Source organism: Ictalurus furcatus, chromosome 14, assembly GCF_023375685.1.
Source record: "Ictalurus furcatus strain D&B chromosome 14, Billie_1.0, whole genome shotgun sequence".
Lineage (NCBI taxonomy): Eukaryota > Metazoa > Chordata > Actinopteri > Siluriformes > Ictaluridae > Ictalurus > Ictalurus furcatus.
Genome location: NC_071268.1, coordinates 24,338,140 through 24,355,828, shown reverse-complemented (window position 1 = coordinate 24,355,828; position 17,689 = coordinate 24,338,140). Strand labels below are relative to the sequence as shown.

Below are 17,689 nucleotides of genomic sequence, written 5' to 3'. Positions count from 1 at the left end.
TACACAGAAACAGACTCGGATGTTTTTGCCTTTAAAAAATTGTAAAAAAAGATGCGTGTATGTAGTAAAAAATGATGAGGTTGAACAAACGAAGGCTTTCAGATCTTATTTAGAAGAAATGCACACAAATATACACGTTTGCATTGTAAATTTCTTTCGGTTATCTACGACCCAACATGAGTTACAGTCCCCTCCGAAACTATTGGAACGGCAAGGCCGATTCAGTGGTTTTTGCTGTACGGCAGACTGAAGACATTTAGGTTTGAGATCAAAGGACGAATATTAAAAGAGATTGTAGAGTTCCAGCTTTTACTTCCTGTCATTTATATGTATACAACATAAAGCATAGCAAATTTTATATCGGACCACCCAATTTGCAAGGCGAGCAAAAATTAACGGAACGTGTGACTGACGGGTGTTTCTTGTTACCCAGGTGTGTCCTGTTAGATTGACCGTTTAAACATTAAAGAGCTCTGAACATCTATTCTTGGTTTTCGCTTTCAGTTTCACCCATGAAGACCACAAGATTAATCAGGATTAACCTCTATCAAAGTGATGGAGAGGTCAAAGTGTGGAGAAAGAAAGGATCTGCTCATGATCCAAACCATACAAGCATATCTGTGAAACATGGTGGAGGTAGTGTCATGGCTTGGGCTTGCACGGCTGCTTCTGGAACAGACTCACTAATCTTTATTGATGACGGAACTCATGATGGTAGCAGCGGAACGAATTCAGAAGTTTACAGGAAGATTTTGTCTGCCAGTTTACAGAGAAATGCATCCAAATTAATCAGGAGGAACTTCATTGTGTAGCAAGACAACGATCCAAAACACGCTGCCAACTCAACAAAGAACTTCATCAGGGGGAAAAAGTGGAAGGTTTTAGACTGGCCAAGTCAATCACCAGACCTTAAATCAGTTGAGCAGAAGACTGCAGGAAACAAAAAAAAAATCCCCAAAACAAACAACAATTAAAAAAGGCTGCAGTAAAAGCCTGGAAAAGCATCACGAAAGAACAAACCTACAGTTTGTCGATGTCAGTGAGTCACAGGCTTGACGCAGTTACTACAAGCAAGGGATATGCAACCAGATATTAAGTGTTCACTTAAAAATTGTGTGGTCTCATACAAAAGATCCTATGTTTTATGTTGTTTAACACATGTAGAAGTAAATACCAGGATATAAAAGCTGAAATCCTAAACGCTCGTCTCATATCCATCTTTCGATCTCAAACCCAAATGTCTTTGGTGTATACACCACACACAAATGAATTCGCCTAGTTGTTCCAATAGTTTCGACGAGGACTGTATGTAATCGATCTTATACATGCGACAATACAAAACAGACAACTAAAATGATAATACCATATTCCCCTAGGTAAATGATGTGACGCACAAATACAAAACCTTTACAATGCGCATTTTCACAAAGCCTTCCTCTTAAACATATTTGACATTTCATGCATGATTCTGTCATTTATGATGCCTGGTGTACTCTTGAGATTCTGTCCTGCACTGCACTACACTGCTCTACATGTAATTCTGTGCAAAATCAATGAACGTAATCATGTAATGCATAACTTAATCCTACTCAGGCTACTGAGAATACTGATCCCCTTAGTCTTACATGAGTGCTGACTGAAAAAGCCTTGCTGTGTGTGTGTGTGTGTGTGTGTGTGTGTGTGTTCCCAACTACAGCCATTCATTCTAAATGCCACCAGCACAGTGGGTGCTTTAGCCCAGATCCCCTATAGTCCTGACCAAGTCAAACAGCAAAAAGACTAAAGTTTTCCGGATATGTGAATTTCTGTTTGTGTGCGTGGTATTAAGAGCAGCTCAGTTTTAAGATCCATCCAACCATTTTCTATATTGCTTATCCTACAGGGTCACGGGGAACCTGGAGCCCATCTCAAGGAGCATCGGGCACAAGGCGTGGTACACTCTGGACAGGGTGCCGATCCATCCATCGCAGGGCCCAATCACATACACATTCACACACCCATTCATACACTTCAAACACATGGACATGCCAATCAGCCTATGTCTTTGCACTGGTGGAGGAAACTGGAGTACCCGGAGGAAACCCTCAAAGCGCAGGGAGAACATGCGAACTCCGCACACACAGGGCAGCGGCGGGAATCGAACCACCAACCCCGGAGGTGTGAGGCGAACATGTTAACCACTAAGCCACCGTGCGAACCACTGTTAAGATATGAACAATAACTTCACTAGGCCTATATGAAGATTAGTACAGACACACTCTCTCACACTCTCTCTCTCTCCCTTTCGTAGTGACTCTCTGGTTATTTGTCTAATTAGACAAGGCTCTTTAATAAGACTTCACCTAAGCCTGTGGGGCAAAATGATTACAAGCCACAGAACACAACATCAGAGACACTCATAATTATCAAAATTATTAGATACCGGATGGTTTCAAAGCGATGTACAAAAGTGTGTGTGTGTGTGTGTGTGTGTGTGTGTGTATTTACCAAATATCATAGACCAAATATCCTCCCAATGACACAACGTCCTCATAAAAAACAGTGCTTGCTTTTGGTTGCGGTTAAGGCTAGGGTTAGGTTTAAGTGTAGACAGAGCATTAATTATCTACAACAATCATTGTCAATGGAAAAGCGTTCAGAAAGATAGAAAAACGTGTGTGTGTGTGTGTGTGTGTGTGTGTGTGCGCACGCACATACTGTACAATGCATCACGTTCTCTGATTCTGTCTGTTAGATGATAAAATTGCTCCACATTATACACCCTATTTCACACCGCATTAGCATAACTGTGATATTATTCTAATGCAGAACGGCCACTAGATTATTCCAGCGCTCTGGGTGATTATTACTAGAATAGCAGCGGCGACCAGCCTGCAGTTTATGTCAACCATAAAGAAGGTCTCCATAAAGAGAGAACTTCTTTTCAGCTTTTCCTTGCATTTGCCAGACAGCACTTCTAGCATATAAATCACTTGTCTGTAAACGTGTCTGAGGTAACACTTCACAATAACAGTACATGAATAATCCTGCACGAACACCTGAATTAATCCTTACTTCAATATGAACTAATCACGAGCGAAGGCGTGTACTAATCACAAACTGATGAAGACCTAACGACGACGCGAGTCTTATGAATTCACGCGTAAATAACGTCCACTTTAAGTGCACGTTATTACATGTTTGTTAGTCGAGGTGCACAATTCCACGTCGTTTATATCATTTGGCGTATTTTACCAGATGCGTACACAGACATCGCTGGATTACTTTCATAATGTCCACTGATCCTCCTTATCGAACGTAGAAAGACTCACTAATAATAAAACACCAATCATTTCATCTCAACCCATTTTGCGTCATTTTCCATCCATTTCTCTTTAAATCCCACTGTAGTACTAGTACGTGATCTGGGTGCCCACAAGGGTGAAATTTGATTTACTTTACCCCTGTGTGTTAAGGAATACATTAACTAACAAACACGTACTAAGTACTAATATGTACTTAAGGTGGTCGTTATTCACGCATGAATTCATAAGACTTGCGTCGTAGTTAAGGTTCGCTCGTCACTAGTTCGTGATTAGTACACGCCTTAATATATAATTCCGGTATTAGTGCAGGATTATTCATGTACCGTTAGTGTAAAATGTCACCGTGTGTGATCTTTGGAGGTGTATTTGCCTTTCTCTAGTACATTCTGTCCAGAACGTTTCAATGAAAACCAAATGAGAGTACTCTACTGGTTTATAACTTTGTAGAAGGCAGTGAAAGTGCTGTTTGTATTTATTAATATTAATGGTATTCTCTTGCCATCTTAAGTGCGTAAGGTTACAGGAGGAACATTAACGTCTGAAGCAGCTCAGTAAATCACACATGGGTCCGGGTGGCTTACGGCTCTTCTGAGAGAGACCTGTGCATTATTCTTACGCACACACACACACACACACACACACACACACACACACACACACACACACACACACTAATGCCAGCCCTCTAATGCACTCGCGTTCGGCAAATTGCCCAAACACTGCAAATCATCAAACTAAAGCATCCCCAGCTGTTACGGCTGAGACAAGAGAGGAGGATTATTCATAAGCACTCCAAACAAAACAACTAAATCATGCTATATAAACACTCGGAAGAACTATTTACACTGCTAGCAAACAGGGCTGTCAATCGGTTTTATACTAATAAGAAACATCGGCTCAGTGTCTAGCACATGTGTGTGTTGTTTTTTTCGTTATTGTCGTTGTCTAGGTTACCGAAAAATGCTTTATTTATAGATGAATGCTTATGTAAGTGGTTGGCATGCTGCTGAATAATGAGACCTCTCGCCGAGTCCTCAGTTTAAATGCACACATACGTGCCAACACACCTTACTCCAACACACACACACACACACACACACACACCAGAACAGGGGGGGAAGTAGAGGTTAAAAAATAATGAGCAAAAGAATAAAAGAAGGAGCATGCAAGAAAAACAAAATCCAAAATGAACATCAAAAACAAAACAAAAACAGAGGAGTCATACCACGAGAGAGGGTGAGGGAGCGGAGATAAAAGTGTCGGAGAGTAAAGACAAGCAAATTAGTCCAAAAAATATATATATATAATAATACAAAAGAAGCGACTTGCACAGGATGAATGCTAAAGAGCATGACGGCTTTTTAAGTGTACTGGCGTGAAAAACAAAGCCGAAGTGGCTGAGCTGTGGCCCACACATCAACCGCTGGCATGTGTGAAGGCCCATGCGCCTCAGGTGAAGATTTCATTAGAATGATTAATGAGCTAGCTAGCTATTAACGACATAGAACCGTACACCGTCCTTAGAAATTAGGCAGTCGGCAAGATACCCGATTTGTTCCTTTTCACTTGTTTGTTCACTTCAATTAGTTTCCTTCTACCCGGTCACCCATGCAGAGAAGGAAAGAGAGATGATAACACATGAAAGAGCCTGGTGTAAATATTAGTAAATAGTGTTATCCATCATTCCTCTGAATTAAAAGGTGCTACGTGTGTGCCTTCTACCTGAAAACGATCAGCGTGATGTTGTTTCCGAGTGCTATTAAAGTGCACCTATTATGCATTCTCAGATATTACCGTTCATGCAGTGGGTTATAGAGCTGTTTGTGAATGTAAAGTTTCAAAAATCAAAGCGCACGACAAACGGAGTTACCGTCGTTAGTGATTCCAGACTTTACTTCCTGTACTAACCTACGTAGGTTTGTAACAAAACGCCCCGCCTCTGGACTTCATCGGCTGCTCGCTGACAGACGGTTACGGTAGTGGGCGTTTCCTTTTTGAAACACGCTGACAGCGGTAGACCAATCACAACAGACTGGGCCGTTTGACCAATCAGAGCAGAGTATGCTCTCTGAAAGGAGGAGTTTAGAACGAATCCTTTAGAAGGAATCGTTGAATGAGTCGTTTGTGACACTGGGGGAGGGAAAGGTAATCCTGCAGTTTAAAATTATGAGCACATTAAAGTGTTTTTTTGACCTCGGATGCATGTAAATCTATCGTATGAGACCTTTAAAACAAATTTAGGCACGTTTCAAAAACATAAGAGGTGCCCTTTAAAGGAAAAATCCATCCTAAACAACATTCTGATTCGAATTCTTTCGGTTTAGACGTCTTTCATTGACATGGTGTATTGCTGGGGATAGACGTGGGATTTAGCTCTCACTTTATCTCTACCTAAAGAGTCAGATGCAGCAGTGCTTTAGTACTTTAGTCTGTTTAGCGCTCGCGCTCTCTCTCTCTCTCTCTCTCTCTCTCTCTCTCATCTGTACACTCTGCTCAAACACAAAGGGTTCAGAAGCTTTAACTTTCATGCTAATTTCCCCAACAGTGCCATCTTGTTCATCATCTTGTCGATCGCTCACTAGCCCTGGCAGAGTTTCTGTGTCCACTTCTTTTGCTCTAGATCTCTCTTTAATACGATATTGAACGTCACTGAAAAATGGTGAGTGAAAAAAAAGAAGCTGTGGCTCTTTTGTTTTTCGAAGGTAGCGGTGAAGCCCGACCTTTTTCCAACTCAGAGATCAATTCGATAGTTTTGTCCAAATAAAAGTTAGCGTAACCATGCTAGCAGTGTCAGCCTGTGATCTCAGAGAGGCACACAACTCTAACTCCGTGAGGGAGTAATGAACATACACCACCAACCAAAATAGAAACATCAGCATCAGAATGCCTAAGCACCTCACAAATATTTCAATATAAACACATTTAATGTGGATCAGGGTGGATTTTTCCTTTAAGGCTCCTGTCCTTTCTGAAGTTCTGAAGTTAAAACAGTGAGAGGTTAAAAAGTAAAGGTCGCTCGGACTCGCTCGAACATGTTGCAATTTAATAATGCAGGGGGGAAAACCAGCCTGAGCAGCAAAATCGTCCCACATTGCCGCTAGTTCCATCAAACAGTTAGAGGGAATTTAGTGTAATCTTAGGCTAATTTGCAAGACCGTACTAGAAGCCAGAAAACACATCTGCTCTAACTTAAGCCAGCCAGATAATTACTGAAAATATCATTATGAAAATGTCACTGCTGGCTGTAGGATCTCAGGGCGAACCAGGCAGCGAAGATGTAACACGAAGAGATAAAACAAGGAGTCACATTCCACTTAGGAGGCCCAAACCGACACCCTCGACCGCTCAAAGATTCAAGGTCACTCTTTCCTGCTCTATTGGTCACAAAAATACCAAGCATACAGTACAGTTGAGGTCATTAGTTTACATACGCCTTTCAAAAAAAGACTAAGAAGAAACAAACATGATCGGTGTAAATTGTTATTGTTTGGTCTTCTAGGAAACATGTACACCTGTTATGCTGCTTCTGAAGGGCAGTACTAAATGAAAAAAACACAAGATCTTTAAACAAAATAATAATCATTTACCCTCATCATCCTGTTCAAAAGTTTACACCCCCCCCCCCCCCCCACACCCACCCCCGGCCCTTAATGTATTGTATCGCGTTACATTCTTGAGCATCAGTGAATGTTTGCACTTTTTGTAATAGTTATGTGCGAGTCCCTCAATTGTCCTCAGTGTGAAAGGATGTATTTTATGAATTCGTTTTGTTTTTAGAAAAGTTACAAAAACTGAAAATTCAGTTATTATTGTGGCTTGTGGACTATATATATAAACATATGTTATGTGAAATAGCTTATTCAGGGTTCAGGGCAGGACTAAAACAACAAAATACAAACCTTATGATTATATATATATACATATATATACACACACACACACACACACACACACACATACACATATATATATATATATATTTAAATTATGACCATTTTGCAGATTCTGCAAGGCATATGTAAACGTATGACCTCAGCGGTACTGTATATCTTCATTTCTGCAATCTCTGCTCATTAAATTTGAACCTGCTCCCCATCTTCTTTCGGCGGCAGTGACGATGTGAACGTTGTTCCAGTTCCCGAATAATTGTACACGCAGCACCTTTAATGATGCAGGAAGCCACTGGTTTCATGCAATACAATGTGGGTTGGTTAAGTGCATGTAAAAGCCTCTCTGTTGCCAGAATGAACTTTCCTACTGTTCAAAATGTATCTGTACAAAACAAACTCCAGCTAATGTCTTTCATATAACTGGCCCATTTGCTCTCGCACACCCACACGCCATCCACCATCCGAATCACATAAGCTACACTGACACTTTCTCATTGTTACGTTCCAAAAAAAACAACAAAAAGAACATTCATGCACATGTACTGTACATACTCACATGCAAACACACACTCGCATGCACACGCAAGCCAGTACCTCTTGTCAGCAGGGGTTTCTTGACTGGGTGGTACCTCCTGTAGGTCAGGTAGACTGGCAAAATCATCCTGCTCAGCCAGTCCAATCGCCAGAGAGAGAACCACCATCTTCCCTTCCCTTCACCAAGAGGCAAACGTGACAGGACAGGGAAGATAGTAGAAGGAGATTTTTTTTTTTTTTTTTTTTTTTTTGGAGAGAAACAGGAAATATAAAGGGTAAGAATAGACAATATGAAAAGAAGCAGCATGATAGCCAGCAAAACAGCACGGCCCGGGTCCCTATAGGGCTACAGTGCATCAAAGCTCCAAAAGTATCTGTTTTTGGAATACCGAGCCAAAATAACACAACCGTGCTAATACATTTGAAGGTCCCCGTCTACAGATATCAAGCTCTGACTGGATATTACATCCCATCCTTCAGTGGTCCTTAATGTAATGTTTAGTGCAATCACGCAGATGTGCGTTTCAGTGAGTTCCTTTTCAAAAAGCCCCAGTACACATGCACACGCTCGATACTTTATATAATCTCTGACTCCTTGGAATCACCTATCCCTGGTTTTATCGCTTTATTGCCGTCGCCATCTCTCTATCTGTTCCATCCACCTCCCGTCCCCTTCCCTGCAGAGTGCAGATTTAATTGTGCCTCATTAGAAAGATCTGGACTAATTGTTTCTATTTGAGAGCCAGGCCAGACCAAGGTGCCTAGGGTGTAGCACTGCTTTCTGGGCCATCGCCGTTTTCTGTCCTCTTATTTCTCTCATCCTTTCTTTCGATCCGTAATTTCATTCCATTTTCTCCTAGCCGCCTCTCTTCTGAGCTCGCACCTCTTCAGAATCCCTCCAGTCTCACCTTTTTCAACAGCTTTTCCACTTTTTTTTTTTTTCCCCTACCTTCCATTATCGTCATGTCTGCTGCTCGCTCGCTCGCTCGCTCTCTACTTTCGGATCCGTAAGCCCACTCACCCCCCAAACATTTAAGCCCTCCATATGACATTTATCCCTGGCGCCTTTCTCTCTCTCCTACCTTTTTTTTTTTTTATTTGCTCCCTCTCTAAATTGCATTCTGTCTCTCTGAAAAACCATCTGTCTATTTTCATGTCTTGCTCGTGCTCTCCTGGGCATCCCTCCGTTCTGAGACGCGCGGCCTATTTTTACCTTCCGTATCATAATGCCCTTAAAAAAGTGACAGGTTCCGTGGAAGGAGCAGGAACACGTCATACAATCACACAAAAACACCCCCACGCAGACACACACACACACACAGACAAAACGGTGTTGGGAGTTTTTAGTCTCAGTACATGTAGACAGACCGTTCTAATAGGCTGTTAACAATGCCAACACTTCACGCTGATTACAGAGCAAGAACCCTCAATAATCCGTGTTTATCTCGTTCTCTCTCCGTCTCTGTCTCTCTCTGTGTCAGTTCCCAAAACAGGTTGTGAATGCGAGTCTCCTCCTTGTTTGGACAGCTACGCCTGACTGTGGAGGGGAAAGAATTGTAAAATAAATGAGCTGCTCTCGTTCCAGCAGCCTATGTTTGAAATGCCACCTACACGTAATGCACAAGATCAATCTTCTGTCTAGGGGCAATTGTTGTCAAATATGTATTGTCAGGCGTGTGCTATTAATAGACACGTTACCAATAATAGCTGCCGCTGTTTAACACTTAGTTCTTTATATTCACTATTATTTCACATGTGGCACTAATATTCAAAACTGTTTAAGTGTGCATACATGTTTAAGCAGATTCCAAGATTTCTGCTCTCTCTCTCTGTGTCTCTGTGTCTGTCTCTCTCGCTCTCTCTCTGTGTGTCTGTCTCCTTCTCTGTGTCTGTCTCCCCCTCTGTGTGTGTGTCTGTCTCTCTCTCTCTCTCTGTGTCTGTCTCTCTCTCTATGTGGCTGTCTCTCTCTCTCTCTCTGTGTGTGTGTGTCTCTGTGTCTGTCTCTCGCTCTGTGTGTCTCTCTCTCTCGTCTTGCTCTGTGTGTCTCTCTCTCGTCTTGCTCTGTGTCTCTCTCTCGATCTGTCTCTCTCTCTGTGTGTGTGTCTCTCTCTGTGTGTCTGTGTGTGTCTGTCCCTCTCCCTGTGTCTGTCTCTCTCTGCGTATATCTCTCTCTCGTCTTGCTCTGTGCGTGTGTCTCTCTCGATCTGTCTCTCTCGCTGTGTGTGTGTGTCTCTCTCTCTCTGTGTGTCTCTCTCTCGTCTTGCTCTGTGTGTGTCTCTCTCGATCTGTCTCTCTGTGTGTGTCTCTCTCTCTGTGTCTCTGTCTCTCTCCCTGTGTCTGTCTCTCTCTGCGTGTATCTCTCTCTCTTCTTGCTCTGTGCGTGTGTCTCTCTTGATCTGTCTCTCTCGCTGTGTGTGTCTCTCTCTCTCTCTGTCTCTCTCTTTCTGTCTCGCTTTCTCTCTCTCTCTCTGTGTGCGTCTCTCTCTCTCTCTCTCTGTGCGTCCCTCTCTCTGTGCGTCCCTCTCTCTGTGTGTGTCTCTCTCTCTGTCTCTCTCTCTCTCTCTGCCTGCAGTTACTATCTATTGTGGGTGTAATGAGGCTGCAGACAGAAGATCAATGTGTCGGGCTTAACATGAGTCTGCAGCCAGGAACTTAACCCCTGCATCTGACCTGTCACAGAAAATGTTATACACACACAAACAAACCACACACAAACACACACACATACACACAATATTCAAATACACATTCATACAAAACTTTGATACATAAAAATAGATCAATGCATATATACAGACACACAAAAACATAGTGTCTTGCTTATAAGCGAGAACAGAAAAGACTTTTTTTTTAAAATAGAACATTAGAGAGGAAAACTACCTTTAATCCCCTAAAGGTCCAAATGTATAATTCATTTCAATTCAGTTATTCATAACCATTATGAGTTTTTCAGTAACCACAATGAGTGATTACAATTAGAACAAAAGGAAACAGACTTCGCCTGTCGGGCCGCACAGTACGTTACTGTGTTACATGTTCGGTTAAGTCCATGATAAGGTGTAAAGCAAATGATCATTAAATATCAACATTTAAGAAATAATAATAATGACAAAATGCCATTAAATATTTCATGCATAAATTATTTAAAATAGATCCAGACTCTTCAGATTCTTCTTAATTAATAATACAACATTGCATGTCGTGAATTTAGACTTATTCTAAATCTCACTTACATTAAAAAGTAAATGGATTGCTAAAGTATTGTTAACAGTCAGGTCTAAAACAAAAACTTTCATTTTTAAGACTTTCAAAATCATAGAAAATGCACTATATATATATATATAGATAGATAGATAGATAGATATAGATATAGATAGATAGATATACACACAGTATCGTGGCGTCATGGTCATGGTCAAGTGTCATGGTCTGGGGCTGCATGAGTGCTGCCGGCACTGGGGAGCTACAGTTCATTGAGGGAACCATGAATGCCAACATGAACTGTGACATACTGAAGCAGCACATTATCCGTATGCAGTATTCCAGCATGATAACGACCCCAAACACACCTCCAAGACGACCCCTGCCTTGCTAAAGAAGCTGAGGGTGAAGGTGATGGACTGGCCAAGCATGCCTCCAGACCTAAACCCTATTGAGCATCTGTGGGGCATCCTCAAACGGAAGGTGGAGGAGCACGAGGTCTCTAACATCCACCAGCTCCGTGATGTCATCATGGAGGAGTGGAAGAGGAGTCCAGTAGCAACCTGTGAAGCTCTGGTGAACTTCATGCCCAAGAGGGTTAAGGCAGCGCTGGAAAATAATGGTGGCCACACAAAATATTGACACTTTGGGCCCAATTTGCACATTTTCACTTAGGGGTGTACTCACTTTTGTTGCCAGCAGTTTAGACATTAATGGCTGTGTGTTGAGTTATTTTGAAGGGACAGCAAATTTACACTGTTACACAAGCTGTACACGCACTACTTTACATTGTAGCAAAGTGTCATTTCTTCAGTGTTGTCACATTAAAAAATATGATCAAATATTTACAAAAATGTGAGGCGTGTACTCACTTTTGTGAGGTACTGTATATATATAAAAAAACGGCCATGTAATACGAAACTAAAAAAAAAAAGACCTTATATGGCCATGGGCGTTGTTTCGACTCGGGGCAGCTTCATTTGCTGCTTTTGTCAAGCCACTGTTTGACGCCGTACACAACAGCGCTTCGCCTTCACGCGTTCTCTGAGAGTAGGGTAACGGTTAAGAGGCAGGAATTTGGCCAATAGATGCTGCAAGCCTTTTATAACCGACCAATTGGTGTGCGAGAAGGCGGGAATTACAGACAGGGGTTAAAGCAATGTGAACATGCGCACACATGCTGCAGTATTAGACCATAAGCACATCATAATGAAACTAAAGCCGAATCCTGGACATTTTCTCAAATTTAGAAATCCCAGCCGGACGCTTTTTTCTGGGAAAAAGAGGACATGTCTGAGAAAAAGAGGACGTACGGTCACCCTAACGAAAGCATTTCAGAGTCTTAAATTTGTCTTAAGTTCTACCAAATTAACTTTGTGCTAAATTTATTTGCGCATGCACCAAGTCACGACTGACAAGAGAGAACCAGAACTATAATCAAGCAGTCTATAGTGTATTATGTCAAAAGATTCATTTCTTTGGTTTTAAATGAAAAAAAAAAAAAAATGTAATCCTGATATTATTCCCATGTTTACAAAACGTGCCTTTAATCTGATTACTTTGTTTTTTTTTATGTAAATGTGACGGATTACAGTTACCAGTTTTTGTATGCTAATGCATCTCCGTTACTCCCCAAGCCTGAGGACAGCTAATGTACTTTGCTTGGCACTGTAGCAGCTAAACCCATACAGTGATAGCTAGTTGTGCCTCCCCTTGGCTAGCAACACCAAACTAGCCTAGTCTCATGTTAGATATCCAGCAAGTTTGATATTTTATCAGTCTTTTAGTCCTACAAACAGTGATAAAACCCTAGGCAAGTTTTATAATAAATTCTGCCGTATTTTCACATTTTTTCAAGCAACTAGCCCTATTCAGAAGTATGTGCACCTAGCGCACAGGCTTTCGTTTCTATGGAGTTTGCAGGGACGCTCATCGTGCAAAAAAACCCGACAAACGTGTCTACTGGCGTCGGTCGGCGTCTGTCTGTGCAGTAAGAACTGGGCTTTATATTTTCCTAACAAATTGTCAATAAGTGCGGATGCTGTGCATGAAAGGGTTAAATATTGTATATGATTTCAGAACATAATTAGGCAGCAGTTTGTTTGTTTTTTCAGGTATTTTTTAGTTTATTATTGAACTTCAGACTCCCACCCACTAGCTAGCTCTTCTTTATCCCACGATAGCTACCAACCACGGAGGGCGAATGCAAACAAGGGATTCCTCAGAAATCCCGTCGCATCTTTCCAAACTTCTGCTCATGCTAGGTCACAGGGCAGCTGATCCCAATCGGACGATAGCGCTCACTTCCCTCCAGCTTTCACAGACAATACCATTTCTTCCCCCCTGAGAGGACGGCTAATTTGGCTGTCTTGAGCTTCCGGTCACGCACGGTTGTGGCGTCACCGGAAATCGAACTTGCTAACAATAGGGAGCATGATTTTCTGTTGCACTGCTCAGGAGCCCCAAACAAGGTAGCAGCTGAACAGCAAGGATTGCAGAGAAATCTATCAAAAAAAAAAAAAAAAACCTCTCATTTCAAATCGTTAAACACATCATCAGTGCTCGTAAAATCCCTGACACATCCATCAAACAAGTGCAATGATGCCCGAGAGGCCATGGCAAGATATTGCACCACATTTCAAGCCAATGCAGCAGAACATACCTTGCACTAGACATGGTTCTGCTCTCCGGTCCTTAACACTCACTGATGAAAACCATGCCGTCCACTTTCATAAAACGGACGTATTAATGCTTCTAAACGTTACCCAGGTGATAAAAATGATTTGCCAAGCAGTGTGTGAAGACGCTCGCTCGGTTATCTTATCCCTCTGCTATTTAAATATTCAGTGCAAATTACAGCCCTACTCTGGCATACTGCCCTCATTCCAGAGGAAATATCCATAATAATTCAATTAACTACATGTCACAACATGACCATATGTTGGGGGAACGGAACAGAGAAAAAAAAAAGAGCGCTGCAATCGTCTTTGTTTGGAGTTAAATGGACTGAGATGTCTGCCGAGTGTCATGGAATACATCATTATCACGTCCGATTTATTTTAATTCATGGTCCAACGTGAATGTTTTCAGATTCTGCTGCTGATGAACGACTTTAAACCATCTAATGTGACAAAAAAAGACCATCATTGAGAACAATAAATCTGATATCTGAACAACATGATATGAAACATATAGTATTAAACAATACTGCAATTAAAGGATTGGCAATTATTGAAATATAAAAACGTTTGTATTGTTCTGTCCTTTAAACACTACGATCTATTTAACTATTGATCAAATTAAATTTTGAAAGGCCGAGATACAGCGAAAAAGTCCAGAATACTAATATTGATCCCTTGTTGATGATTAAAGGCTCATGGGATTGACCTTTACAGTTTATGCTGGTGTTCTTAAGCTATATCTCATGCCTCTTCTCAGAGCTAAATAATGGTTTGTTTGGTATTTTTTTTCCCTGACCTTCTTAGAGCAGAGCCCGCCGTGAAATTAAAACGCGGATAGGAATAATCCAACTCTAAGAGTCCGACACAGGGAGGAAAATAAATATTAATGAGATGAAATCATTTCATCGAAAAGAATAAATGACTGTCCTGATACGCAGATCTAAACCCACAGAGACTAGGAGAACGAGAGCGATATTGCAGCATCATGCTATGTCGCACGATTAAAGATTAATGTTGACCAGCCAGGCAGTGGTTATGAAGGATGGGAGCAATATTCACCAGTTCAAAATACAGCTTCATGCAGATCCCAAGAGTCAGACAGATGGAGAGACAGACACACTTCCAGTAAGAGGTGAGAACGTGAGGAAGCATAACACGCTCAGTGTCTCAAAATGTCTAGGAGTGTAGGGGTGAAAATCAGGTTTTGCATTCCATATCTTCAGGAATGTGCTTTCCAAATGTATTCGGAGTAAGCTGATGTTAGAAATGGACTCTTACTCTGGGCCCCTTGAGATGTTTAGACCCAGACTTTGAGCTTTCTCCATCTCCATACTGTCTGATTATGTAGCTTTCACAACTGAGAACTAAGTATTTTCAGACGTTCCTACCTCAGAGCATTAGAACAGACATCTTTAAGGTCAGAAAACATGATTTCTCGGAGTACCTTAGTGCTGTTTGGAGTTCTTTAGATAGTTCTTCATATGCATTTAGAGTAGAATAATGGTAATTCATCATTAATAGCACTAAAAACAACCCAGTATCATTGGAATTCTTGTGTAAAATCAATTCAACTTTCCTTATCCTCCTAATATACCATTCACAGAGAAAGTCTAAAGGCTGTCTATAAGGCTTAAAACATGCTACTATGGGTGCAGCCGTGTTGAAACAGAGTGGCCGAATTAGTGATGTCAAAGCTCTTGAGAACCTGTAAGAGGGTATTATGAGTTTAGTTATGAGGGCAGTTTAAAGGGATTGTTCCTACTCTGAGGTTGGAAAGTTCGCAGTTCACATTTAGCACTGTATCTGAAACTGCAACAGTTTCGAGTTAAAGCAGTTGAAGGGCTGTTTAGTTGCCTACAGATGCTTTGCTGAACCTCAGGTAAAACAATTGAGAACATTCACAAAGCTGTTCCAAGACAATCAGAGCAAACATGGTGACACAGTCATGCATGGGAGAAAGCCCAGACAGGAAGTGACTCACAGGAAAGACTTGACATCCAGGCCACGGTTCTTGATCTGGCTCATCATGAAGTCCCAGCTGCCCGGGTTCCCCCTCAAGACCCGGCTCCCTGTGCCTCCTGACCTATAGCGAGAAGCTCCGCCCCCTGCTGTGCTGCCTCTAGTACCTCGAGTTCCTGTTCCTCCACGCTGAGCCGTAGATCTCGCTTCTCCCCCTCCACCCGGCCCTTCCCCTCCACCCCCTCCTCCAGGTTGAGGATGGAGTTGACCCAAGCTCTGTGAGATGGCTGAACGGGCACCAAGGCCTGAGGCTGGAGATTGGATGAGTGGCTGCTGGAGGCTTTGCTGCCTCAGCAGAGTCCTGGGGCGGGGTGTGGCGCCCGGCACAGGGATGTGCTCCAGAGATGAGAGGGCAGGGTCTGTGAAACTGGGTGGGCAAAGCAGAAGGGAGGGGAGTGAGCGAGAAGAGGACGAGCGAGAGCGACACAGCGATGGGCGGGGCAGGAGCAGCAGAGAGGGAGGGACCAGCATAAACGGGCGGGATGAAGAAGAGGAGGATGAAGAGCCATGTTGGGAGTCGGGGGATGAAGTGGAGGAACCGCGTGAAGTTTGGGATTGAGTGGAGGGGCATGGAGGGAGAGGAGAGGTGAGATTGAACAGAAAATCGTTGGAGCCAGTGGAGGAGAGAAAACGGGTGAAAGGAAAGAAGGTAGAGAGGTTGGAGGAGAAGTTGAGAGCCGGATGGGGGCAGAAAGGAACAGCAAGAGATGATAAGGAGGACAAAGGCATAGAAATGAACTCGTCAGGGTAAGGGGAGGTGGAAGGAGGTTGAGGAGATGGAGGGTGAGGGTGAGAGCGAGGTGAAGGAGGAGAGAGGAAGAGGAGAAGACAGAATGAAAGGACCATCAGGCCAAGGCAGTAGGCACAGTAACACAGGTAGCAGAAGAGGTTACAGCCACCTTGGTCAGCGTGAGCCGACAGGTGTGTGTAACTGTGCATGTGTGTGTGTCCGTTCCCGGGCCGATTCGGACCACCTTGAGCAGACGGCGAGCGGTGCGAGTGCGAGTGCAAGTGCGCATGTCCGTGTGTGTGTCCCTGCGAGGTGTGTGCGACCTGCTTTCGGGGCGTCACCGTCCGAGGCTGAGCGGCACGTGGAGTATGTCGCGTCTGCCCTGAGCGTGAGTGTCGAGGCGTATGAGGCACCAAGCGACCAGTGCTGGTTCTTCCAGGTGACTGCTTTTTGGCTTGCTGAGGAACCCCCATCTTTTCTCTTCTCTTCTCTTCTCTTCCCTTATTCCTTCAGTCTCTACATAGCAAATCCACACGCATCTCCAGCTTTCGTCTTTCTACGACAGTCACTTCCTCTTTCATCTGGCCCACGTCTTATATACTACCACGGTCCTCAAAAATCCTACACCAACCAATCTCCTTTCTTATCGTTCTTTGTGGAAACGTCACTCTTTCTTACTCACCTCCCCCTGTCATTAACTCATCTCTTATTAACCTTAATTTCTCTCTGTTCTCCATCGGCAGCTGTTCCAAAACTGTGTCAAACGTACTGGAGCACAACTCCAAACTTCAGCTAACCATGAAAAAGCTGACAAGCCGTAGCCTCCAGCAGCGTTCAAGGCCAAACAGCCTGCCACACACCAAACTGTCGCTCAGCTGTCCAGCTGCATCCAGCTGAAAATAAACACAGAATGGTGGGGTTTTTTTTTAGTGTTGTTGTTCTTGTTGTTAGTAGAAATGCATTCTATACTGGAAGCTACTGGGCTGTCAAATAGTGACAAGTAGTGACATAATGCAGGGCAATACAAGGACAGTCAAGGGAGAAAGAGAGACAGAGAAAGAGGGAGAAAAGAGAAAAATGGGGTGTGAGACACAAACACAAGAGACAGACACATATAGCTGCCTGAAAATAGAATCCAATTACAGAGTGAAGAGGGTGGAGAGGGATAAAGAGAAAAAGAGAGAGAGAGAGTGAGTGAACAGAGGAGGGGAGGAGTGTGCGTGCGTAGTGAGACCAGACGAAAGTGAGATGAAGAGAAGGAGGGAGTTAGGTGCCAGAAGAGAGGAGGTGCGAGATGGGGGTGAGAAACAAACTTAAAATGAAGCACCT

At 42.9% G+C, this 17,689-nt stretch overlaps 1 protein-coding gene across 1 annotated transcript in view; it reads right to left on the bottom strand.

Annotated features, from left to right (window-relative positions):
- LOC128617738 (rabphilin-3A-like) overlaps positions 1–16,833 on the bottom strand; it is a 47,318-nt gene extending 30,485 nt beyond the window's left edge. Inside the window, exons 1-2 of the mRNA XM_053640916.1 lie at positions 15,593–16,833; positions 7,790–7,906 (exon numbers count right to left, since the gene is read on the bottom strand). Of these exons, the coding sequence (XP_053496891.1) occupies positions 7,790–7,906; positions 15,593–16,833 (1,358 nt within the window). The remainder of the gene's footprint in view (positions 1–7,789; positions 7,907–15,592) is intronic.
- Between the last annotated feature and the right edge of the window lie 856 nt (positions 16,834–17,689).